Source organism: Ambystoma mexicanum, chromosome 7q, assembly GCF_040938575.1.
Source record: "Ambystoma mexicanum isolate Mex_15411 chromosome 7q, UKY_AmexF1_1, whole genome shotgun sequence".
Lineage (NCBI taxonomy): Eukaryota > Metazoa > Chordata > Amphibia > Caudata > Ambystomatidae > Ambystoma > Ambystoma mexicanum.
The window spans coordinates 848,104,281-848,129,170 of record NC_090941.1 but is presented as its reverse complement, the minus strand read 5'-3'; the positions used below and the strand labels follow the sequence as shown (position 1 = coordinate 848,129,170).

The window sequence follows — 24,890 nt, the reverse complement described above, 5'->3', positions numbered from 1 at the left end:
TGGTCAGTGAACACATTTATAGATGTAGTGCTATGCAATTTCGAATTTCCTGCACGCTTAAAAGGCTAGCAGTTTATTTTTTTAACAAATTTGTGCAACTGTATATGGCAATTATTATTTCACCAACGCTTTTGCTTTAAAATAAATAAGGGTGATTTAGCGTTTATTTTTCAGACCCCCCCCCCTACTATGGTCTGGGTTGGGGAAGTCTGACAAAAAAATTGGAATGATTTTACAAGTTTGGATTTTAGACCCCCTCCACTGAAAGGCCTGTGTTGGGGAAGCTGTATGGTAAAAATTGGGATGATTTAAGAACAGACACCCCTCTTCCTTGAAGTCGTAGTTTTTCAGAACACACTGGGAAGTGAGCTTGGTTGATTTAGAATGTTAACAAAAATCACCCGGTATTGTTCTGCCAAAGGGAATTAAGTTAATATTTTGTTTTTCAAAATTAAACCTTATTGGCATTTTAAATACTGCCTTACAAATTGTCGCATGACCCCTCCTCAAAACACCAACCCAGCTCAACCACCCTCCCCCCTGTTGCTCCCCCCAATCCCCTCCTCCCTCCTCCAAACCACCTTGTGCAGCAGGTTCCATTTGAGTCCAGAAACTTCAAGCTAAGGATATCATCTTCTTTCGGGCAAGGCAGTCCCAAGGTCTTGAGACCAACGTTAAGGTTTGTCAGTGATGAGGCATATTTCCCCAGCGAATGTCAGTTTCAGCAGCAAGGCGATCCCCCGTGGAATGAGCCCCCCACCTCTTCCCCACATCCGGTGTCCCTCCCCTCTACCTTTCAACGCCAGTGCATCTCAAAAAAGGGGAGCCATCGACCTTCAATATTAACCCGTGATTCCTCCAAAAGATGTGTGAGGTATTCCATGTCATATATCGCCACCCATTCCTTTTCCCCAGGCATGCGCAGGTTCTTCCACCATTGGGCTAGGCAGAATCTAGCAGCGACCAACATAACCTGTAACATGTGCCCCTCTTCCACCTCGTTCTCCTCCAACCATACCCCAAAGAGGAGAAGCCACAGCAAGAGCTCCTTTTGAATCCTGTCTACCCCTTTTATCCATGATGGGACTTCCCTCCAATATAATTGGACCTTAGAACATCCCCACCACATTTAGATGTAGTCCCCCTTCTTCCTATGACACTTTCAGCATTGTGGGTCATACCCCTTACACAAAACTTTTGAAAGTGTTCCCAGTTTCAGAGCTTGGTACCTGTACTGCAGGGAAATCGTCGAGCGTGCTACCTTCCTACACATCCTCATCCATAGTGTATCGTCTATGTCGTTCCCCAGGTCTTGCCTGGCTGGGAGTGGGTCCCTGGGTTCTGCCAGTAAAATTATCCTGTACACCCCCGAAATAAGTGCCCCGGAGCCCCTCACCGATATCAGAAGCCGTTCAAAGCCCATCCGTTCCCTCCTCAAGTTGTGACCCCATCTGGCTGCCGTCGGGGCCCCTTTCAACTGCAAGTATCAGAATGGCAACAGCTTTCCAGTGTTCAGACATTCCTCCAACCTGCTTAATGAAATGAAGACACCCCCTTCCCATATTTTCCAGTCCTGCTTACCCCTGCCTCGTACCAGAGCTGGAATACCAACACGTCCTCAATCCCATCCCGCAGAGGTGGGTCCAAATACAACTCAAAGGCGATGGCCACGTGGACAGCCACCTCTTTTCCCCTTCCCCTTCCTCTATCCAAATGGACCACAAAACCTCCAATATTGGGTGAAGCAGCACACTTTTGGGGACACAGGATCTGGGGACCCACAACCACTCCCCCAATGAGACCGGGGCCAGAATTGGGTTATCCATTGGTACGCAATGCTTGTCAGAGCGCTGTCTCAGGTGGTCCACCACGACCGGAGCTGAGCCGTCCTGTTGTAAGTCTCGAGATCCGGGGACCCAAAACCCCCTTCCTCTTTTGGCAGGATCAGTGTCCTGAAGCCTACCCTGTGCTTCGCCTCGGCCCAAAGGATTTCAGAATGGCAGCCCGCACTTCGATGAAGAAAGATGAAGGTATCATCACTGGTAACATTTGGAATAGGAAATAAAATGTGGGCAGCACCACAGTCTTAATACAATTTAGACCCGCCATCCATGATAGCCCTAATCTCGCCCACCTCTCTGTGTCTTGTCTCGTGGTCGCCCACAGCGGGAAAAAGCTCTTAGGGAAAAGGTCACCATAATGGCACGTGAACCCAGATAACGAGAGGAATCCTCCTTCACCTAAAACAGCAACTCCTCAATGTATTCCTTCTCTGCCTCCAACAACCCCCTATCCCATAAGCCACTGACTTCTCCAGATTAATTTTAAAGCCAGATAATTCTCCATATCGCACCAGGCTTTCCAACAAGGGGGCACTGACTGCAACGGCTTGGCAATGTAGAGGAGGGCATCGTCCTCAAAGAGGCTGACCTTGCACTCCACTCCCCCCACTGAAACACCCATTATTCCCTCATGTCCCCTCGCTACTGACGGCAATGGTTCCATAACCAATGCATAAAGCAACAGAGAGTGTGGAGATCCCTGTCGCATGCCCCGCTGTAGTGGCAAGGCCTGTGACTCCTTCCCAATAATCACCACCCTGACCCTGTCGCCATCCATCCTCTCCATCTCGAGCCCATCCCTATGGCCGAGAGGACCTCCCCCATGAAGGCCCAGCTCACCCGATCGAAGGCCTTCTCGGCGTCCAAAGCTAACAGCAGCGCCCCTTCTTCCCTCACCCCCGGGACATTAAGAACATGCAGCGCCTTTCGCATATTGCCCGCTCCCTGCCTATGCATTTCAAAACCTGCCTGATCCAGGTGACTCAAACGAGGGAAGCATGTCTCCAGCTGAGACACAAGGATCCAAGCAAAACATTTTGCGTCCACGTTAATCAGGAATATGGGCCTATACGAGGCACAATTAAATAGATCCTTCCCCGATCTCGTAAGAACTGCTTTCAAAGCCTGGTGGAAGGTCAGGGGTACAGTGCCCTCCCCCACAATGAAGTTAAACAGTTTAGCCAGGGGCATCACCAATAAAGATTGGTACTGTTTATAAAAGTCTGCGGTAAAACCCTCCTCCCCCAGGGCCTTACCAGTTTTTAATCTCCTGATCGCCCACACCACTTCATCCTGCGTCACCTCCCCCTTGAGTAGTTCCCCCTCTGCCCCCGAAAGCCTGGGCAGCCGCCTATCGGCAAGATACCCCTGTACCTCATCCACTCCCGGCTCCACCGGTTTAGCATGGAGCTCCCGATAATAATCTGCAAACCGTATCGCAATGTCATCTCCTCGGTCAAGCATACTCCTGTAAATGCCTCATACGCTGTCCACTCTCGCTTTTGTTGCGTGAACATCATCTTCTTTACCACCTACCCTATTAATACTCTGTGGAGTTCCTGCCTCTTATCCCTCATCTCTCCTAGGAGTTTCTCCCTCTCCGTATCCCTCTGGTCATGTTGGGTCTGCAACTTTTTCAGCTCTTCCAGGAGCCTGTCCTCGACCATCCCCCCCTTTCCCTCTTCTTTCACGACGCTTCCGCAATGAGGAGTGCCCTGAACGTGGCCTTGGCTGCCTCCCACACCATTGCCATGCCCATTTCCCCGTTATTGTTGACGTCAAAGAATGTCCGTATTTCCTTCCCTGGAAAGTCCCTAAACATCCGGTCCCGCAGCAGGGTGTCATTACACCTCCAGCGGAAGTGCAGTTGTGGTTTCACTACCTTCCACTCGGCCACCACCAGCTTGTGGTTCGACCAAGTGATCGCCTCCACTTTAGGTGCCCTTATTTTGCCCCCCCCTCTCCTGTGTAACTAGCAGAAAATCTATCCTGGTATAAGTCTGACGTGGGAGAGAGAACATTGTGTATCCCCTGGTGGACCGGGAAAGTGACTCTGCCAAACATTGGCCCAGAAACAGTTCCGCAGGAGTTTATGGAAGGCAATGTTCTCCATACCCACCGCTTTCGGCCCTCCCCCTTTCGCCGACCACCAACCTAGCGCCGGGTCTACCACCAGGTTGAAATCACCTCCCAGAATCGTGGCTCTTTCTGCCCAGCTTCCCATCATTTCAAATATTTGGCGCTAGAAGCCCAGCTGTCCCACATTAGGCGCATATAAGGTGGGCAGTGTGATTCGCCTCCCCTCATGGAGTCCCTTTATCCCCAGGAACCCCCTCCCTCTCGAGGACCAGCACAAAGGGGTGCCCCCACCTGTATCTCACCCCCTCCTCCTGGAGCCACTTGGTGAGGGATCCACATTTCTTTCACCTAGCGAGCGTATGCACTGACAAGTCTTGAAAGATAGCCACCCTCGAATCGCCATACTCCACTTCCCTCATGCATCTCGCCTTCTCACGGATTCTCATTTTGTCACTGTAGTAGTGCAGCCACGCCAGGACCGACCAAGGTCCTCTGCTTCCTCCGCTAACATGGTGCACTCAGTCCATGGTGACCATCTCTCCTTCCTTTGAGCCCAAGACCATCCCAATTATTTCCTTTATCTTGTGTTCCAGGCCCTCTCTTCAGTTTCTCCTTCCGCCTCCTGCAGCCCGAAGAACTGAAGGTTATTTCTCCTCTCGCGGTTTTCAGTGTCCTCCACCTTGAGATGTAATTCCTCCTCCCTCCTTTCCACTTCCAAGAAGCACGCCTCCAAGATCCCAGCAGAGGTCTGGTTAGCCTCCACCACCTCCATTTTGTCTTCTAGAGTGATCACCCTTGCTGAGAGATCTACCACCCTCACACAAAATCAGTCTGCAACCCCCTGATCTCCTCAAATGGCCTGAATGTCTTTCTTGATTGTGCCAATTTCTTCTGAGCTGGGGTGCAGTGCTCCTCTCCGCCTTGGTAGTGATCGTGTGCCAGAGTTCCTTTCCAGCTCATAAACGTATGGCAGTCACGTTTGCTGGGTAGGCCCCTCTGTGCCACTACATTCCGAACCCCTCCATCCGTCTGCTCCGCAGCGGTTCTTCCTCCATTCCCCAAACCCACTGCCAACCATGGGGTCCCCTTACCAGTCCTTCCGGGGGTGGTCCCATTTCACTGGCTCCACTCTCCACTGGTACCTTCAGGTGTGCCTCCAACAGCTCTCATGGTATCCCCTAATGGCAGGGTGGGGGCAACCAGGTGTGTGCAGGGTTCCCAGTATCCCAGTATGCTGCCAACTACTCTTGGGGACTTCAACACTGCATCACCCCCTTCCAGAGGGGGAGGACACATCTCCACAGACTGACCAACGTTCCAAACTGTGGCCCTTGGTGGGCAGGCCCAGGAGCAGCCATTGGGAGGCAGGCCCAGCAATAGCTCCTGTGCTCTCCCCGCGGAGGGTTCCGCCTACCTTACTGTCCTCTTTAAGCTGGGGCTCGGCAGCATCGTAGATCCAGGTGGCCGCGCCTCACCATTGTGGTCGCCACTCAGTCCTTCAGGGGGCCGGGTAAGCACCTGCTCCGTCTCAGCCTCAGTCATTGTAGCTGCCCCCTACAAACCATATCTGCTCGGGGTGGCCGTCACAGGCGGCCTGTCCAACACCGCCCTTTCCTTGCTCTCGACTCCCTCCGTCACCCGTGTTGGGCATCGGAGTCGCTGCCTCGGCGGTACCAACCCGCCCTCCTGACTGGAGGGGGGCGCTCCAGCCCTGCTCCCAGGGAGGGGGTCTCCTTCACCTGTTGTAGGCGCTGCACTGGGAGAGCGGTCCGGCCTTCCCGCTCGATCCACCAAGCGCTCAACAGGGGTCTTCAACTGCCTGCAGCCTTATCTGTACTCTGCTAGGGTCCCAGACCCCTGTCTCCCAGCTTGCCGGTGCAGCACAACTTCCCACTCTTCGGGACCCTATTTCCAGGGACCCGGGATATGTCAACTCCGCATATGGTCCTCTGATCGCTAGGGCAGGGGACAGAGCACAGCGTTTAGCAGCCATGTTGCCCGCACCCCCTGGTGGCCTCCAAGTTAATATATTTTGTTAAATAGGCTAAGGATCTACAGTTTTTCATCCCAAACCCACTATAAAGGAAAAGGATTTAAGGCAAGCAGATTCCCCCACCTTTTGGTTTCCCAGGGCTCAGTTCTACTTGCATAGAAAGCCTCTGTTTAAAGTTCAGGAAAGCCAGCTGCATGTCAGGACTCTCTGGAAAGATGGGGCAGGGGTCTGGTCACTCCACTCTCAAGGATGGCCCCCAGCACTCCATCATAGGACCCAGACAGCTTTGGGCCTTCCCAGAAATTGTAGGGAAGGCATGGTACCACAAGTATTGACACTCACACAATAGATACAATTCGTGCAACCTTTATTGAAAATGTTGGGATTGGAGAAACTCCTATTTTGCTGTATAACTAAGATGGGAGCAGTCTCGACCATCAAACGATAAACAAAACCATCCTAGTGAAGTCTGTCAAATCAAAATGGCATATGCTAACAAAACCTAATGCCTGCCCTATCTCTTGTTCAAAAGTGTAAAAAGAAGAAAATGTATTCAAAAGGAAAAATCAGTGTTCAAATGATAAGGTTGCTGTACCAGCTCTCCTCCCCATGTTAGGTCTCACGAAGTAACGCGTTCCTTGTAGGCAGGATGACACACTCTGGCTCGGTTTCCAACACAGTACACACTTCAAAACTGTGGATCGAGGCTCGCCTGGCCTTCCATGTTAAAGTCGCTTCTTTCTTGTTTTGCGGTTTCCAATTTTTGAGTCAAGGTTAGTACCACAGGCTTGGCCTCGCCTCCCCAACTCTGCCGTTCACTTGGGAGTGTCTCTGGCATCCTTGAAACACAATGCAATCTTCCCTTGTGGCATCTGGCCTTCTCCATGTGTCTTTCACTGTCTGTCAGAGGCAACGACCTCCAGTAGGGAAGCCTTGGGGTTTTCGGCCCGCTGCTCTCGTCTCTTGGTCCGTTGATCTATTCCAGTAGGTGTGCCTTTGTCCCGTACGTTCTGCCCATTCCCATGTTCCATATTTCTCAGAGTGTGTCTTTAGGTGTTGCCTTTTATCCGTGTGAGGAGAGCTAACTGGTATCAGGTGTATGATTTTAGGGTAAAGTGCCTGACTTTGCCTGACCCGATTAACGGGACAAATGACTGCGTCTCATCAGCTATCTCACTCCCACTCCCCGAAGACCCCTCACCCAGGCGATTCCCCCCGCACTGGTCCACCCCCAGGAAATGGATCCAAAAGCGATGGCCATGTCCTGGCCACATGGATGACAAGTCTCCAAGGACTAGCGAGTGAGACACCCTTTGGTTTCTCACAAAATAGACCGCTCCAATGGACAGCTCCACCCAAATGCAATTACTGCAATCTCTTCTACGGTTTCATTGTTGCTGTCAGATGGTGAATTTTAGCAGCTTTCCTTTGATGGTAAATTTCAATTGCTCTGTTCCTTCTTCCTAGTGCATTACATAGCAGCGATGACATCAAGTTTACAATCTTGGGGGATTACCCTGCAAGAGTTCTCGCATCTAGGATTGGACCGTTTCCCTTCACTCTCCTCCCAAATCCAGCCTCTCTCTACAGATTGGTTTAAGAGTCTGGAGCAGACATTTGGCAATTCCCATCTGTAATCCTCATTTGTTCTTATGTCAAATTTTGGTAAAAATATGGTTATATGGAATAACTTTGTAATTTTACTCACAACTGCCATAATATATATATATTTTCTGATTCAGCTAATCATGGGGAATTAAATTAGACGACATTCAGTTCTGCACCATTTTGCACGGCCATGTGGCAAATTTCAGCTGTTTCCACAAAAAGTATATCGGTTATGAATATGTAATTTATTACCCATATTCCTAACTTTACACTCCACCCCTTCAGTAACTCTCCCATTTGGAACATTTTCAGATCAGCCAGAAACACATCTAACATGGCCATTACAGTTCCCTGAGTCGCAGGTGGACACATTTTATATCTCCCCAATCTCCTGAAAATTATATCACAAAATGACAGATAAATAAAACAAATCTGTTTTATGGTTGCTGGGAAAAAGGCCTAAGTTATAATCCTTTTAAATGAATTATAAATCTGTATGTTCAGAAAATGGGAGCTCTGCTTCATCCAGCCATTTGTCTCTCTGATCAAAGTTTTCTTTAATGAGTCTCTTTGAAGTTGGTTTTTTGCTATTCGAAGTTGGAGTTTCAGCCTCCCTTAATTGTAGCCTCCCTCTTCACACCTCCTGTCAACATTCTGGTCATGCTCCAGTCAAGAGAAAATTGTCCTGCAGAGACAGCAAGTCTAAAGGAGAATTGGTTTCCACACCTTCCAGAGTCCACATTTGATTGCAGTTGTAAAATAGCTCTGGGATGTAAAACCGGCCTTCCAGTGGGCTATGTGACATGTGTCCCAGAGCCAGCAAAGGGGTTTTCCTCTGGCATACAGAAATCTTTTCATGAAAACAAAGTGACTTTTCTTTTCAAATGTCTGCTGGTATTTTGTATGCAAAACATAATAAACATTACTTTTTGTCAACACGTACCATGTGTTTTTCCCCTGACATTTTTATGTTAGCAGGGGTACATTTTTCACATTTAAATTGCAAACACACATGCAAAGCCGTTCTTGTGTCAGTGTTTATAAATCCTGTTTTTCATGTGAAAGGGACCTTTGAATTCCTTCTTCCTTTGTGGGTTAACATGCTGCTTTTCCTTTGGCAGTGACAGGTAGGCCTTTTCCACATGGCCCTTCAGTTTTCACACACATGAAAATCCGTGTTTGTGTCATTGTTGAAAAATCCTGCTTTGGGCCTTTGATTGCACACTACAGGCATCGACCCATACCGATGAGTACAATGATTATTTGCCAGCTGATGGTGAGCCTCTGGGCGCAGATGTGCCTGCCAGGGCTTCACACCCTGACAAGGTGGGCTCCTTTCATAGCATGCGGTCAAGGGCCTCCACCCTGTTCAACTTGGTCCTGGAAGAAAAGGAGGGGTTCCTTTTTCAGCGCCGGGAGTCTACAGGAAGATGGTGATATTGATTCCACTTTTGGGAGGAAGGGTTGGAACTGCTGAGGACACCCAATACTGCCCCTCCCAAAAGGGATAGACTGGAGAAGAAATATTGGGTGCGGGACTCGGCCCCCAGATGCCTGAGGTCGCAGCCTTCTCCAGACTCTCGGATGCCTGCCGCCACCAAAATTGCTCGGCGAACCCATCATCTTCATCCATGGTGCCTCCGGATCAGGAGGGGGAAAAGCTGGATGTGACGAGGAAGCGCATCATTTACACTGCTGTTTCCACTATCAAAGCTGCCAATGCCCTGGCCATCCTGTCCCGGTATGATTGGGAATTCTGGTACAAGCTCTGGTCGATCCTGGATGTCCTACCATAGGACAAGAAGGCTGATCCCCCTGCCTGTATTCCAGGAGGGTAAGGAGGCCTCGGACCATGCATCACAGTGGCACTGGATATGCTGTCTCTGGCTTCCACCAGATAGGCACCGGCGTATCCCTGCATTGCCAAGGTTGGCTGAAGGCTAAGGATTTCAGGGCGGACATGCAGTCCAAGGTGGTGGATATGCCTTTCGACAGGAACAATTGGTTCGGAAAGGTGGTGGATTAAGACTGACACAGAGACTGCACGGTACCTGGGGGATGTGAGGCAGAGAAGGTTCTCGTCCTTTGGTTCCTCAAGTTGTAAATCAGGCAGATCCTCCAAGGGACACTCTGCTCCCTATCACCTGCCCTCCCGCTCTGTCACCCAGGAAGCCTACAGAGGGCGCTCACAGGCCTTTGGCAGCAGAGGGCAGCGTTGTCGTTACCCACAGGCCAAAACGCAGGCGCCGAAGCAGGCCTGAATGCCTCTGGATCCGAGCCCCCACTTTCTCACCCCAGTTGGCTGCTGGCTAGCGAACTTTGTCAACAAGTGGAAGACCAACACCACAGACAAGTGAGTGGGTGCTAGATGTTCGTCATCAGGGGCACACCTTGGAATTCCAGTACAGGTGTCCTCGCATCCCTCCTGTGGCTCGTCAGGAACTAAACATGGCCCAGATGCTGCAGGAGGTTCAGGCCATGTTACGGAAGGGGGCGATAGAGTCTGACCTCCTGTGCCTCTGGAGCTCAGGAGTGTATAGCAGGCAATCCTAGACTTAAAACGCCTCAACAAGTACCTGAAATCCCAGAAGTTCAGGAAAGTCATGTTGCAGCCAGCTGCTCAGCCAGCTGGAGGAAGGGGATTTCCAGGCAACCTTGGATCTGGAGGATGCCTACTTTCATGACCCCATGCATGCAAAGCATCGGAAGTTCCCGCGTTCATGGTCCAGGGACAGCACTATCAGTCCATGGCACCGTCCTTCAGCCTGAAGTCAGCTCTGGGAGTGTTCACGAAATGTTTGTCTCCGGTGGCAGCGCATCTGTGCTTCAAGGGGATCCACGTCTGTCATTATCTGGATGATTGGCTGATCCGCTGCCGCTCGCACGTGCTGGCTATCCAGCACACCACAGAGACCATTCACCTTCTGATGGATCTCAGATTCTCTATCAACTATCCGAAGTCCTGCGGGGAGCCATCGCACAATGCTCTGTTCCTGGGTGCCGCCTCAACATGGTTGCATGCTTGGCGACCCCCTCGGAGGCTAGGGTGACTGCCATCCTGGGGAAGGTGCAGCACCTGTCATTAGCGCAATCCGCGACAGTGAGAGCCATACAGTCGCTGTTGAGGATGATGTCCTCCTGAATAACCTCATCCCATTGTGCGTACTTCAGATGAGACCTCTTCAGGAATTTCTGGATACACAGTGGCTGCAGATCACAGGCACTTGGACGGACAAGGTTGTTCTCAACCAGGAGTTTCAACAAGCTCTTCGATGGTGGGAGGCACGCCCAAATCTCATGAAAGGGGCTCCTTTCCAGATACCTCCATTTCAGGCCACGGTTACCGCAGCCGCCTCCCTGGAAGGGTGGGGGCCCCCACACCGGACAATCCCACGCCAAAGGTCTCTGTCTCCCGAAGGGAAAGGACATCCACATCAATGTCGTGGAGCTCCGGACAGTCTACTGGGCCCTCAAGTTGTTGTAATTGGTTATTTATAACACGCTTAGTACCCAGAGGTTTCTAAGCGCGGACCCGGTGATCGAACCAGTGTTGCTTAGCATCGTCTTGTTTCAAGGCAAGCGCGTGTCCCCTGAGCTATACTCCCGAGATGCTGTCCTCAGCTAGAGGGGAAGGTGGTGCGCATCTTCAGACACCACCACCATGTTCTACATCTGGAAGCATGGCGTAACGCGCTCTCTCGTTCTTTTCCCGGTAGGCCCATGCCCTGTGTCATTGGGCCATTCTTCTGGGCATGTTCCTTGTACCCTTTCACCTGGCAGGCACCAAGAACACCATGGCAAACTTGTTCAGCAAGGAGCTGCGGTCCTGCCATGAATAGGAGCTTCAGCAAGTGCAAGCGTCTCGTCTCTTCAAGTCGGGATGGCCCCAAATCTACCTCTTCGCAACAGTGACAATCTCCAAGTGCCAGAGGTTCGCCAGCAGTTTCCCTCAGCCAGGGAGCCTGGGGGATGCCTTGTTCCCATGGGAGGGGCTCTCCCTGTACATCTTCCCTTAATTCTTTCGCTCCTGCTATGTGTGATCAACTAACTTGGACGCTGTCATCACAGGATGATACTCTTTGCACCAGCGTGGCTCCAGCAGATCTGGTATCCGGACCTGCTCCGTCTGTCGGTGGCTCTGTCCATCCAGCTGCCTCTATGTCCCGACCTTCTCACCAGGGAAGACGGAACAATAATACACCATGACCCAGCATCGCTCAGCCTCACGGCCTGGCTCCTGAAGCCCTAGAGTTTGGATATTATGCCCTCCCACTGGAATGCAAGAACATTCTGGCCAAGGCCAGGGTGTCCTCTACACTGTCATGCTATGGTCACAAGTTGAAGCGCTTCACAGTGTGGTGCAGGACTCGGAGTGTTGCGTCACTGCGAGTCATAGTCCTGCAGCTCCTTTCGTATCTGCTTTCCCAGGCCAAGGCTGGCCTGACTCACACCCGATCCAGGTGCGTCTGGCTGCCATATCCCATTACACCAGGATGCCTGGTAAGACATCCATGTGGTTGCACAGGCTCATCAAGGAGTACCTGAAAGGTCTCTTCAGGGATTTTCCACCAGTAAAGGCGCAAGCTCTGGCTTGGGAGCTCAATGTTTTGACTAAACTCATGGGGCCTCCATTTGTATGATTGCATCAGGCCCCTTTGAAGGTTCCTCTCATGGAAGACTGCTTTCCTAGTGCCCATCACCTCGGCCAGGCGTGTCGGGGAGATTCAGGCACTCTTGCAAACAACTGTATTTTCTTTCCATGCTACGAAGGTGGTGCTATGGACCCACACAACCTTTATGCTGGAGGTTCCTTCTAAATTCCATCTCAACAAGCCTTTAGTTCTACCAGTCTTTCTGAATCCTTCATTGCCCGCTGAGAGGGTGTTGCACTCGCTGGATGTTACTTGTGCCTTAAAGTTTTATGTGGCACTCGCAAAGGATTTTCGGAAGACGTTTAAACTCTTTGTGAACTTTTGGTCCTGTGAATCACGGGAAGGCCCTGTCTAAGGCTTCCATATCCAGGTGGCTCTCTGGCTGCATCATGCACTGTCATCTAGCTAACAGAGCACTACCATGCCAACCGAGAGCCCACACCACCAGAGCCATTGCAGCAACAACAGCGTTTCTCTCTGGTGTGCCCCTGCTCGAAATCTGCAGGGCTGCTATGTGGAAGTTCACACACACCTTCATGAGATTCTACTGCGTCTTCAGATTTGCTTGAGGCGAGTCTGTTCTGGTGGTAAGTGTATTGCTTATGTTGATCCTTGCCACCTCCCATGGTTGTGTATATGTACTGCTGTGTAATCGTATTCATGAGCATGTGAATCCATGTCAGACCCCATACTGGAGAAGGAATGTTACTTACCTGTAACTCCTCTTCTCCACCCTTATTGGCCCCAATCGAAAGCGATTCGTACTATTAGAGAGTGAATAGCTAGCCTAGGGTTGGTAGATGCCTGGAGAGCAATGCATGCACGTGGCACTCCTACTCCTTTTATTCATCAGTTCATGACTCCTTCTCCTGCATCGATTTGTGTCTGTTTCTGATGTGCTACTGGGTTGGGTTTGTGAGACCTACATGCTCCCTAGAACTTACTCTGACCATTCCCCTATCTACATCTCCTTAGTGCTGACTGTGCTTCCTAGACCCTGCAGTAACTGGCACTTTAAATCGCAAGCGTTACTAGATATAGCATTTGCTACCACTATGGATGATCACGTGAAACTATACTTTGATGTTAATGTGGGCTGATACCCTTGACCAGCACACTTTGGGAAGCCTTTAAGGTTTATATACGCAGGATTGCCATGACCGTCGGATTTAGCGTACTTAAAACGATTCGATGAGATCTAGCAAGCTGCCAAGATCACTTGGGTAAATTGAAACAGGAACAGGCAGCTGATCCCCTTATGGCCACACTTGCACAGATAAGGGACTCTAAATGCCTTTAGGACACACGCCGAGCGAGAACTTCGGTTCCTTGCTACCCCGCAGGCCACTAGACTATCTGGGGAGGGCGAAAGTCCGGGATGGCTGTTGGCCAACATGGCACATCAGGAGGGTGGTAACGGATGCATTCCCATTACAACTGATGAGGCAGGCAATGTAGTACACTTACAGGCCGCTGTAAATGGGGTATTCACTAGATTTTACATGGATCTCTATTCTAACAAAGATACTCACCCCTTAGTGGACATAGATATGTTTTTGACAACCTGCCGATCAGTCGGCTGTCTTAAGAAGCCAGGACCTTCTTTGACCTCCCTCTCTCCCTTGCTGACATCACCAGGGCGATTGACGACCTTCTGTCAGGGCTGATAGCCTTACTGCTGAATTTTATAAACACTACAAGACTTTACTGGTCCTGCACCTACTTCAGCTATGGCAGGAAGCTCTTGAGGCACATGCACTCCCCAACACCATGCAAGAGGCTGTTATTATGGTCCTCCGGTAGCCGAATAAACCTGTAGAACTATGTGGCTCGTTCAGACCCCTTTCCTTAATCAATTCAGATGTCAACATATTTGCAACTGTCTGATGGCCATGTATGAGCATCCATCCAGACCAATCGGGGTTCTGCCCTGGGTGGTCCACCGCACTAAACATATGGTGCCTCCTCAACATATTAGCGCTGATAGGCTGGAGGAACACAGGCAGTGGTGGCTGCTCTTGATATACAGAAAGCATTTGACTCCTTTTCCTGGCAATTTATGTATGCCGTATTGGGAAATTGTGGGATTGTGGGTTCGTCCAGAGGTTTCTTTCATATTTACGCCTCTTATATTCAGCCCCAAAAGCCTGTGACAACACTAATGGAACATTATCCCCTAAATTTACTATAGCCAGAGGCACCCGCCATGTGCCCTCCCTATCGCCCCTAGTATTTGCTATTGATATTGAACTGCTTGCGGACCTCATACGAAACAAGCATAGACACAGGGGACTCAGAATGACTGAGAAGCCTGAAATTATTTCCGTCTACAGTGACAGTATGTTGCTGTATATCAGAGGCCCCCACACCCATTTAAAATCCATTCTGAAAGATATCTTCGTTTTCGGAGACATATCAGGCCTCAAAGTTAATTGCAACAAGTCTGAACTCTTTCCCCTAACAGATGGCACCACTGAGTCTTGTGATCTGCATGGGTTGTAGTTACCCGACACAGAGCCAAGCTATATGACTGCAACTATGCTGATTATTTGGCACAGCTGGCAATTAAGCTTAAGAACTGAACCCGACTACCTATTACTATTGTGGTTAAGATAGCGCTCATTAAGATGACAGTGCTCCCCAAAATACTCTATATTTTTCTTAATGTTCCACTGCGGCCGGGATGGGCCTTCTTCTAACCTAGTGGCAGAAATGTGCATGTTTATGTGGCACTCTGGAGCGGTACGACTTAAGTGGGCCACATTATCACAGCCATATGAGAGGGGAGGCTTTGTGGCACCCGATTTCTATCTGTATTAGATTGCGGAGCAGACGCAGCTTGCGGCCTTCTGGTTCTCGGAGGGCCATCTTCTCCCTCCTACTCGACTAGAAAGGTGCTCCTTTGGGGACAGGGACCAGTGGTCGCTGATCCCCCCCGCTCGATTTGCAGATAGCTGTGAATTTGATCCGGCTAGCATAACTGCGATGGACTGGTGTAAATTATGGAAGTAGACAGGTGTATCCACCCCATACCAAAGGCACCTCCCCATTTGGAACTGTGTACCCTCCTTGCCTCGTGCAGACATCCGCTCACAACGGATCTGGGCACAAGCAGGCTTCATACATTGGGGGCCATGTACCCGGAAGGTAGATTTATCCCTGCCACTAACATGTCTGCACTCGTACACTGCAAAACCTCACTATGGCTGCAGTAAACAGGCCTGCGCAATGCATGCAAAGAGCAGTGGGACGGTTTCCCTATAGAACCAGAGAGCGACACAATACTGGGGTACATCTTAACAGAGAGTGAACGCCGGGGCCTAGTGCCCTCTATATATGGATTCAGAACGGCTTGATAGTGCCACGGCTCAGTGTTCGCTCTAAATGGGCAAGAGACCTTTGGGCAGATATGTGCCTACAAACACGTAAAGTGTCTCACAACTAAAGGTTCCAATTAATACAGTTGAAAGTACTGCACTGATATCATTACACGCCAAACAGGCTATGGTTGTTTTCCGGTGAAGGGATGGGTGCATGCCCCAAGTGTAATAGTGCTAATGCCAAATACTTCCGCATGATATGGGACTGTCCACTAAGGATGTGTACAAGTTAATATCGGAAATGACAGACTAATGTACTGACCCTTCACCAATGCATTGTTTATTCCATGTCTTTGAACCTACTTTGCGCTTCATGAGCACATTTGTAAACCTGTGCCTTCTCCTTGCTAAACGTTGCATTTTACTACGATGGATGAGCACAAACATTTCCAACAAAGATACTGGCTAAGTGACGTTGTGTGGGCCAATGATATGGAGGAACAACGGGCATCTATGCAACCCACTAAATCCCGCCCAAGAGCCATATGGAGCCCATTCAAACTATACCTTCTGTGTGCGTGGCTTCCACAGGATACTCCTGCCAGCTCGCAGCCAATCTAGTCCCATACCCCAACCAAATTTGAACCTGAACTGTGGATAGCAATGGGTAATCTCTCCTGCTATTGTAAGCCCCCCCCCCCGTACGCTGCATTCTGTACCAAACCCTGATTATCCGTCTTATCAGTTGTGCATCCTGTCATAATGCCAAGTGTGTCAATAAAGAATGTTTAAAAAAAACACGTTTCCTCCAGCACTAAGCACTAACTAGCAATACCTTGACATTGACAAACTTCACACCTCTCACCATAGTGAATATGCTGCCACTAACTATCTATTTTAAACGTAAGCAGTGGAGCATCTTAATTATCATGTGCGGGACAGCGTGGAACAGTGCAGTGAACCTTCCAGGAATAATAGTTCTAGCTGTTATTAAATGATGTGATGTGTTCAGATGCAAGTATTGCAAAGAACCTACTGAAAACTGTTCTTATTCCCCAAAAGGTCCAGTCATCAAAATGGAAGTGGGCGATACAGTATTGGTGACCTTTCTAAATAAAGCTGACAGGAATTACAGCATCGTACCCCATGGTGTAGCTTACAGCAAGTCCTCTGAAGGGGCACAGTATGCAGACGGTAGGTACACCTAAACATTTTAATTGAAAGTCATTCGTGGCAATCTTGTTGCAATGAGGTCGCATGCAGTACCTGGGGGAGTAGAACTTGCAGTGTTCCAGTTTTTGCCCATACAATCCACTTGCCTGCTCTCCAAAGGACATTATATTCATAATCTGGCCCAGGCCTTTCTCTTACAAATCAGAAGGTTGCTACTGCATGTATGCTGTACTGGCATGGGCCAACACATACATTTAACCAATGTGGTGTGGTGTGGTATGGTTAAGGAGTCTGCGCAAGCTGTGTCTTCGGAAGCTTTGTAAACTGGTGGGTCAAGGAGTTACATCATGCACCTGCAGCTCCTGCTCTTCTCCTTTTATCTTCAAACATTACATGGGTGCAGTGTGTGTGGGTGCAGTAGTGGAGGCAGATTTTAGTTCTGGGGCGGCCAATAGGGTTCCAGCGGGAGGCTGAGGGGTGCACTGCACCAGAGGAGAACCAGGGTGGTGGCCGCCACCCATTTCCCCCTCCTGGCTGCCCACGTTGTGTGTGTTGTGTTTGTGTGTGTTAGTTATGGAGTACATGTTTGCAAATCAATCAATGTTAAGGGGTATTAAACGTAAGGCAAAACAACCAGGTGTGCAGATTAAAACAGGTCTAGGCTGTAGTTTTCGCAGGCCCATGTGCAGGCTCTGTGCTTCAATGGGATCACGGTCATCTGTCCGTACATCCAGACTCACTCTTTCATTAAGGTCCGCCAGAGTCCAGAACGTTGGCCTCTTACCAGTCCTTTGTGATCACATGGTATAACCTCTAACCAAACCTCACCAACCCTCTTCAGTCAATACTTTTTAACACAATGACCTCAATGCAGTCAGTACTTGTTATGCTTGCTCCAGGCAGTTGTAGCTTGCTTTGAGTAGTCAGTATTTTGAAGACTGAAGTTTCAGCACTAGCAGTCCTAAACCTTCTGTGTATTGTATTGCAATGCGATGCGATGAGGATGTGGCTTATACTGGACCACCTTTGGAATGCGGGTGTCTTTCGCGAGTCAAGGATTCAGGGCACGGTACTAGGTCAATAGGTTGCCAGCATCTGCATTATAGTTTCCCCCATACGTTGAATGATGATAGACACGTTTGACAGTTTTGTTGACGAACTAAACTTGTAGATCAAATATATTCTGTATAAAATATTTCCCCCTATTAGAACAGTATTGGCACAAAATAATCACTCTATAACTTAACGTGAACAATTGCAGGAATTGTTTTCATGTGCAACTGTTTCCTTTGCTATTTCTGTAGGAATTCATAAAATGGGAGCGCACGTTCAACCTAACTCGTCCTTCCAATACACATGGACAGTACCTGAAAACGCAGGACCTACGGCCAGCGATTCAGCTTGCCTCACTTACCTCTACTACTCTGCAGTCGATGAAGTGATGGACTCAAACTCTGGCCTTGTTGGCCCCCTGCTCGTCTGCAAGAAGGGCACTCTCAGCGAAAGTGGGTCACAGGTGGGACACATCTCTGATTTGCATTATTTGTATTTTCTGAGGGGCATAATCGTGTTTGTATTTTGAGGGTCTAACCCATAGAAAGTATATATTTGTTCAATAATCGATTCAGTAGGTTGAAATTTAGTTTGTTTTTCTGGTTCTGATGGAGGCTTGTATCACATTTCACCATGGCCATTACTTCTCTGGTTATTTAAAAAAAAATCATTATGTGGGGATTTTATTAATTTTGTATAACGCAACTTGATTCCGGAGACCAGTTGCTAAGCACAAGACTGGGATTCGAACATGTGTTGCTCTGCATTGTCTTGCTTGCAAGACAAACTTGTTGCACCTGAGCTTTCCTCCAAGCCCACTGAAAAAATTCAAAGGACACTTGTGGGCTGGATAAATAATTAACTCACTACCCTATACTTGGGGCAACTGACTGAGGTATACATCTGCAGACAGGGCCGGGTATGAAACGGTTGATTGGCATTTACACTGCAAAACCTGTGTAATCAATTGTAGGTGATTAGCACATCGCTGGCACCCTTGTGAATCACACCCTGATCACAAATAAGTGTCCTATGCAGTTATAAATGCCATTCTTCTGTTTTAAGGGCAATAAACAAACAATTGTTAAACATACAAACATACAAAAATCCAAACTTGCACACACATGGCGCAGTCATTTCTTAAAGTTGTACGGGGAAGGTAAGACTACCCTGCCCATGGATAATCTGCCCCTGAATGATTTTGAGGTGGGGAGTTTATTGCTCTGTCAAGAAGTGGAGATCATACTATCCCAAAAAAGTGGAAAAGCACCTGGCCACGATAGACTGCCGATTGATTTATTTAAAGACAAACCATTAGTGTGGGCATCAGTCCACTTGAAACTCTCTTTAATGCTTGGATTAGTACAAATTCGGTCTCTGAGTGCTGGTAATTAGCTGAAATTATTCCAATATATAAAAGGGGGGGATGGGATAGTCTGGCGAATTATCGCCCGATTTTCTTGCTGGATACCACTGGGAAAACCTTTGCAAAAGTCATCTTAAAGCATATCCAGACCTGAGCTGCTGATAATGAGATTATTCACCCATTGCAAGCAGGGGTTCAGCGTGGTAGATTCACAAACGATCAGTGTTTTCCTTTGTACTTGCTAGTGCAGAAATATACTGTATTAATGAAGGCTAAACTATACATAGTATACGTGGATTTGAAAACCGCGTTTGATGCAGTGCCAATGGATGCTGTGGAGGGTCCTTAATAAAAGAAATATGCCCCACAAGCTCATAACTAGAGTGCGTTCCCTTTACTCATCAAATAAGGTAGTGGCGAGATGCGGGCTAGGAGGAGAGACCACAGAGCTATTTAGTGTTTCCATGGGGGTGGGGAGGAGGGTCAAGGCTGTGGCCTTGTCCACTCTTGTTTACCATCTATGTGGAGGAAGTGATATCAGCCCTAACGACTGGAAGTTTGGACTCATCTAAGATGTGCAAGGAAATATATCCTGCATTGTTCTTTGCAGACGATCCTGTCCTTTTGTCAACCTCCCCCCCCCCCCAGGGTTTGAGGGCTACATTCGCCATGTGAAGAACTAAGACTGTCACTAAATGTTGCCAAAAACTAGTATGGTTGTTATGCCTAAAATTGTGAAACAGTAAAATGCAGATGTTTGGGTAGAGGATAGTAGACTGGAGTGGGTCTCTTCATATGATTTATTTAGGGATTAGATTTAATGAGCAAGGCCAGTGGACTGCCCAACTCAACAAATCTTGTGTTACAGCAGGGCTGGGAAGGCCTATTTTAATAGGCATGGCAGGGGAGCAATTGCCCCTGCCCTTAAACTATATAAAAGACCAGCATGTACCGCTGCTTTATTTGCGGCATAGATATGGGGCTTTTCAAGTATAAAATCAATCACGAGGGTCAAAAACAACGTCTTCAAAAGCCTTTTGATGTTACCGCAGAGCACCCGAAGCACATTATTACAACTGGAGGCTGAAATTTCTCCTATTGCTTATGCGGCTATGTTTCCTCCCCTGCTATACTGGCTCTGCCTCTATAAAAATGAAGGGCTTGTAAAGTACAGGGAAGCATTTGACCATGTTAGGAGTCTGGGGGCCGGGGGGTTGGGTTGAGCCTTCCGTGGGTGAAGCATGTCAAGGCTACTGTTTTCATGCTCCATGAAATTGCATTGTGGATTGATGCTGCTGGGGTGGACCAAATTGCAATTGGTAGAGTAGAGAGGGCCATCGTTTACTATACAAGAATAAAGATGGTGGAGGAGTGTTGTAAACTTAACTAGGACCAGGCTATCTGGTTACCAAGAGACATTTTGGATATGAAGGGTTCTTGGATACTCTCAGCGCCTACCCCCCGCACCCCCTAGCCCCACTTGCACAAGCACTTTATCTGGCCACCTTGAGGATTGCCTCATTTACAAAATCACGGGGCTTGGGGGGGGGGGGCGCTCAGGCTTTTGCCCTTTATGCCATCATGAGGAGGAAAGCATTGGCCCACTTTGTTTCTGTGCCCCATCTTTAATGCTTTCAGACAACAATATATATAGCCTCTGCTAAGAGTAGCAGTGGTGCACACTATAACAAAAGGTCTGGCCTATTGTAAAAACCCCAATTACTCGCACGCTGTCTTAGGAGTAGCTAAGTACATCCATAGGGCATGGCTATTAAGACTGAACTTGTTAATAGGCCATGTATGTTGAAATGGGCTAATGATGAAATATAAGGCAGTGACCCATATTTTGTTCTATTGAATGACCTACAGTTAAATGTGAAGATGCAAGTTGTGAACTACTGTAGTAAATGATTTTAAACTGGTGCTGCAAGCTATCTCTCCCCTTGGAACAGGAGGAAAACGTTGCAACCTTCTTGCAGTCTTAAACGCGAGCTCCTTTTGTAAGCTTGCTTATATGTATATAAAGGTTATTCTCTGTGGCTGCATGGTAAAAATTGCATTGAGTTTGCCCAATGCCTGGAGTAGTGAAGTGAAAAGTGATCATTTACCTTCTGATTGCGCCCACAGATGCTTTAATAGTTTGTATGTCGAACAGATTAAAGACAACTTGAATACATTTGTTATTTCAAATGGTTGTCATTTTATTCGAGGAGAAGCATTGGTGTAAAGAAAGATTATGAAGAAAAGATGTGGAGTTATGCTTTATATAGGATTTTAAATGAAATATTGGCTGGTAAATCATCTTTGCCTTTGTTTGCTGATTTATTTTTGTGAGGTACCTATTGTTGCTTCACATAGGTTTATAGATTATTTGTTTAGAGGTTAATCCTTTTGCGTCTTCACTTTGATTCTTGAGTACTTAGAATGTTTCAACCTTCAGGGTTCCTCTGTTTCCATTGTTAAATCCAGATTATGCTAATGCTGCCTCTTTAGTTTTGTTAACTATGTTGCTTTACATAGATGTTTCAGTCTTTAATGGAGGCAAATCCTAATGTTGCTTCACATAGGTTCTTTGAATTGTATGAGGCATTGGATTCTTGAGAGTACTTCTTATGCCTTGAATTTGAGGTTGAAGTTGTGTTGCTTCTCAAAGGTGCTATTGCACACTCGATTGTCGGTCTTCATTTGATGAGTACCTTTTGGGATAAATCGTTATGTCCCTTAAGTTATTGTATCCTTCTTTTGGGATAAGTAGTTGTGTCCCTTAGGTTGTAGTATCCCTCGACACGTGGTTTCCCAAATGGTTTTGTAATTGGTTCTTCTGGAGGGTGTTGCCTTTGCTCGTAATTTTGGATTCACCTGGTTTGAATAGACAAGGTGAAAGAAAGCATCATATTATTTTTGGTGTGGGTTTGCCTAACATTTGATGCGACATACAGAAATTCTTCGGTATAATTGAACATAAAGATTGTGCTTATGAGGCTGGACATCCTTAGGTAATGGAGTTGTTGTTTAGATTTCTAAGGGACTATTATAATTAATGTGATTAGAGATGTCTAACAATAGTTGGACATTATAAACATTGTTGCTACTTGTTGCTTCTGAGTTAATTGAGTCACTTTCTTGAGTTTAATAAAGCGCTTTAAGTCGTCTTGCTGGGGGTCGCATAACTGAATCATGCCGTCGCTTGTGGCTGATCTTTGTTGCATGTGGAAAGCTAATAATCTTGATTTAATGACGTGCCGCAGTGGACAATGTCTGAAAAGGAACATATAATTAGTCTATTTCAGAATTAGCAAAATGCTCTGATCTGTACTAGCTGATAACGGGTCAGGTTGTTCCATGCAGTTTCGCTTACCTTCTTTGTTTGTCTTCTTTTGCTGTGCTCGATACCGGTATGATAGCCGCGGTCTCGTTGCTCACATTCGTCATATAGGTTACGTTGTGTTTATTCAATGTAGCGTGATGACCTATCATTCGCGATGGCATGATTTTACGTTTGGTCACCATCTTAAATTGGGTTAGAGCCTACTTCAGGCCCAATTTTGCGAGTCTTTCCATAGTGTCATGAATGAAAGGCAGCTTGTTGCCTTAGTTTCTTAATGCTTAGACCTAGATGCTCGCATGAGCTCGAAATTGTATAAATGAGTTGTAAAAAGCGAAAGAAAGGTTATTGCTTTCACTGCAACAAAGATGTATGTAAATTTGATTCGAACAGGTTTTAATGGTCCCTGCCCAATGGTTGATGGTCTGATTCTGGTGTCTTATATTGACGGACACACAATGTTGCTGTTAGGTTAATGCTGGGTTGAAATGGTATTACTTTGCTTATGCTCAGTTCTATATTTGACCCTAGTTTGGTCATGAATATAGTGACTGGGATAGAGATGGAGATAATTTGGCAAATATGGTTGGGATCGATCCTAACCTTTCATGATGTGTTTTGTTGTGAACAGTGGGACTAACATGTGACTAGTATGTCAATAGGCTTGAAAATAAATGTCTATCGATGGAGTTAAAATGCTTAATATTTAGTACCTTGTCATCCTAGAAAATGGTTCAATTCTGAGTCCGCATTTAGACCAGAGTGGCAACAGTCCATTAGACAGATTAATTGTGCTTCCTTTTGTCGTAGAAGTTGTTCCCAGTTTCCTCCCCTTGGGGGTCTGTTGACTTTTTGCCAAAGAATCTTATTGCATCTATGTTTGCTATTGGATGTGATGTATGAAAATGGTATGCCAGAGGTGATGTGATGTCTTTGTTTCTAATGTAGCGTATATGCTCTGCTATTCTGGTTTTGAGTTTCCTGATGGTGCTGCCTATATAGAGTTTTTGGCAGAGACATGTAATTCCATAGTTTGGTGTTGAAGTTAATGAAGTCACGTATTACATATTCTTTCCCATTTGGCAGTTTCAGTGATTTGTTTGGAATCTTCTGAAAATGGACAGACGTTACAGGTACCACATTTGTAGTTACCTTGTAGTTTTTCTTGTTTCCAAAGTTGTGGAAGACCATGTGTGATATTTTTGGTTTGGAAATGTGATGGACACAATACGTTCTTGATATTCAGCGCTTTTCTGAAAGTTAGGTTAGGTGTGTCCGTAAGATAGGTTGAGAGGTCTTCATCTGCTTTTAGTATATTCCAGTGATGTTTTAGGATTTTACTTAGCTGTTGAGCTTCACTGTTATAAGTTGTGATGAATCTTGGTGTCGGTGATGCTTGACTCTGTATAATGATTTTGTTTTGTAGAAATTCTTCTCTTTTTCCATTTGGCTTTGTTGAGAAGTTTGTTTTTGTGTAACCCCTTTGTCGAAATCTGTCATGGGCCTCTGACACATCTCTCCCCCTGGTCCTTGGAATAAATTGAATATTCATCCTCCAATTCATTTTATATTTGCTCTTTTTCAATATATATTTTATCTGCATCACACACCATACGTTTTATGAATTTCTATGTGTTGTATAATTGTTTGACTTTATGGCTAAACCCGAATAAAGTAAATCAAGAAAAAGAAAATAAATTGTTATTGCATGAGCTGAACATAGACCTCACAGAGACAAATCAGGCCTACATTAATGGGGAATTCTCAATGCAAGTTGAGACTGCGCAAAGAGCTACTTAATGGTCTTTGAATAGTGGAAGCTGTGAGCAAGGGATGCAATCTGTGCTTTGACATAAAACGTCACTTCACAAACGTGCCTGCAGGCATTCTAAAATAGGCCCTTATGCAAAAACACAGCTTGAAAGGAAGTTGCGCTACATTAATCATGAATAAACGCATTTTGGAAGGTTTGTTTAAATTAGACTACCAATTTGGATCAATGGGGGAAAAGGGCGCAAAAGGAACAGTGGAGCTTGCAGAAATTTAAAGCTGTGTTGTGTAACTGAGATTTATATAGGAAACCTACAAAAAGCATTCAGGATCGATCTAGGGGCTGCTCAGGTCAGGTAACCTCAGACCCCAAAACCACCATCTTTGAAAAGTCATTCCACCTCCCGCAACATCTCCTGTCCCAGCCAGCACTGCTTCCAGTTTCCCACAGACCTGCCTCCATTCGAACCACCAGTTGGGGGCACTGGTCTCAGATCACATGACCAGTGTCCTGGAGCCAAAAGCGGCCATCATCTTAAGGGGATTTCACCCTGTCATATTGTTTAGTAGCTATATATGCGCGTGCAACCCCAGGGCGTCTGAAGTAAAGGGCAATCTCCCAGCCTTCTTCTCTGTCTCATGCCTCTGAGCCTGTGTTCTGCTACTTGTCTTTAACTACCCAATATTACTTCTTCTCATCTTTACCCTCA

General features: G+C 47.2%; 1 protein-coding gene across 1 annotated transcript in view; it reads left to right on the top strand.

Moving 5' to 3' along the window:
* The window catches only part of HEPHL1 (hephaestin like 1), a 537,160-nt gene that overhangs the window by 250,598 nt on the left and 261,672 nt on the right, over window positions 1-24,890 (top strand). Inside the window, exons 8-9 of the mRNA XM_069639277.1 lie at window positions 16,556-16,687; window positions 17,971-18,182. Coding sequence (XP_069495378.1) covers window positions 16,556-16,687; window positions 17,971-18,182 — 344 coding nt within the window. The remainder of the gene's footprint in view (window positions 1-16,555; window positions 16,688-17,970; window positions 18,183-24,890) is intronic.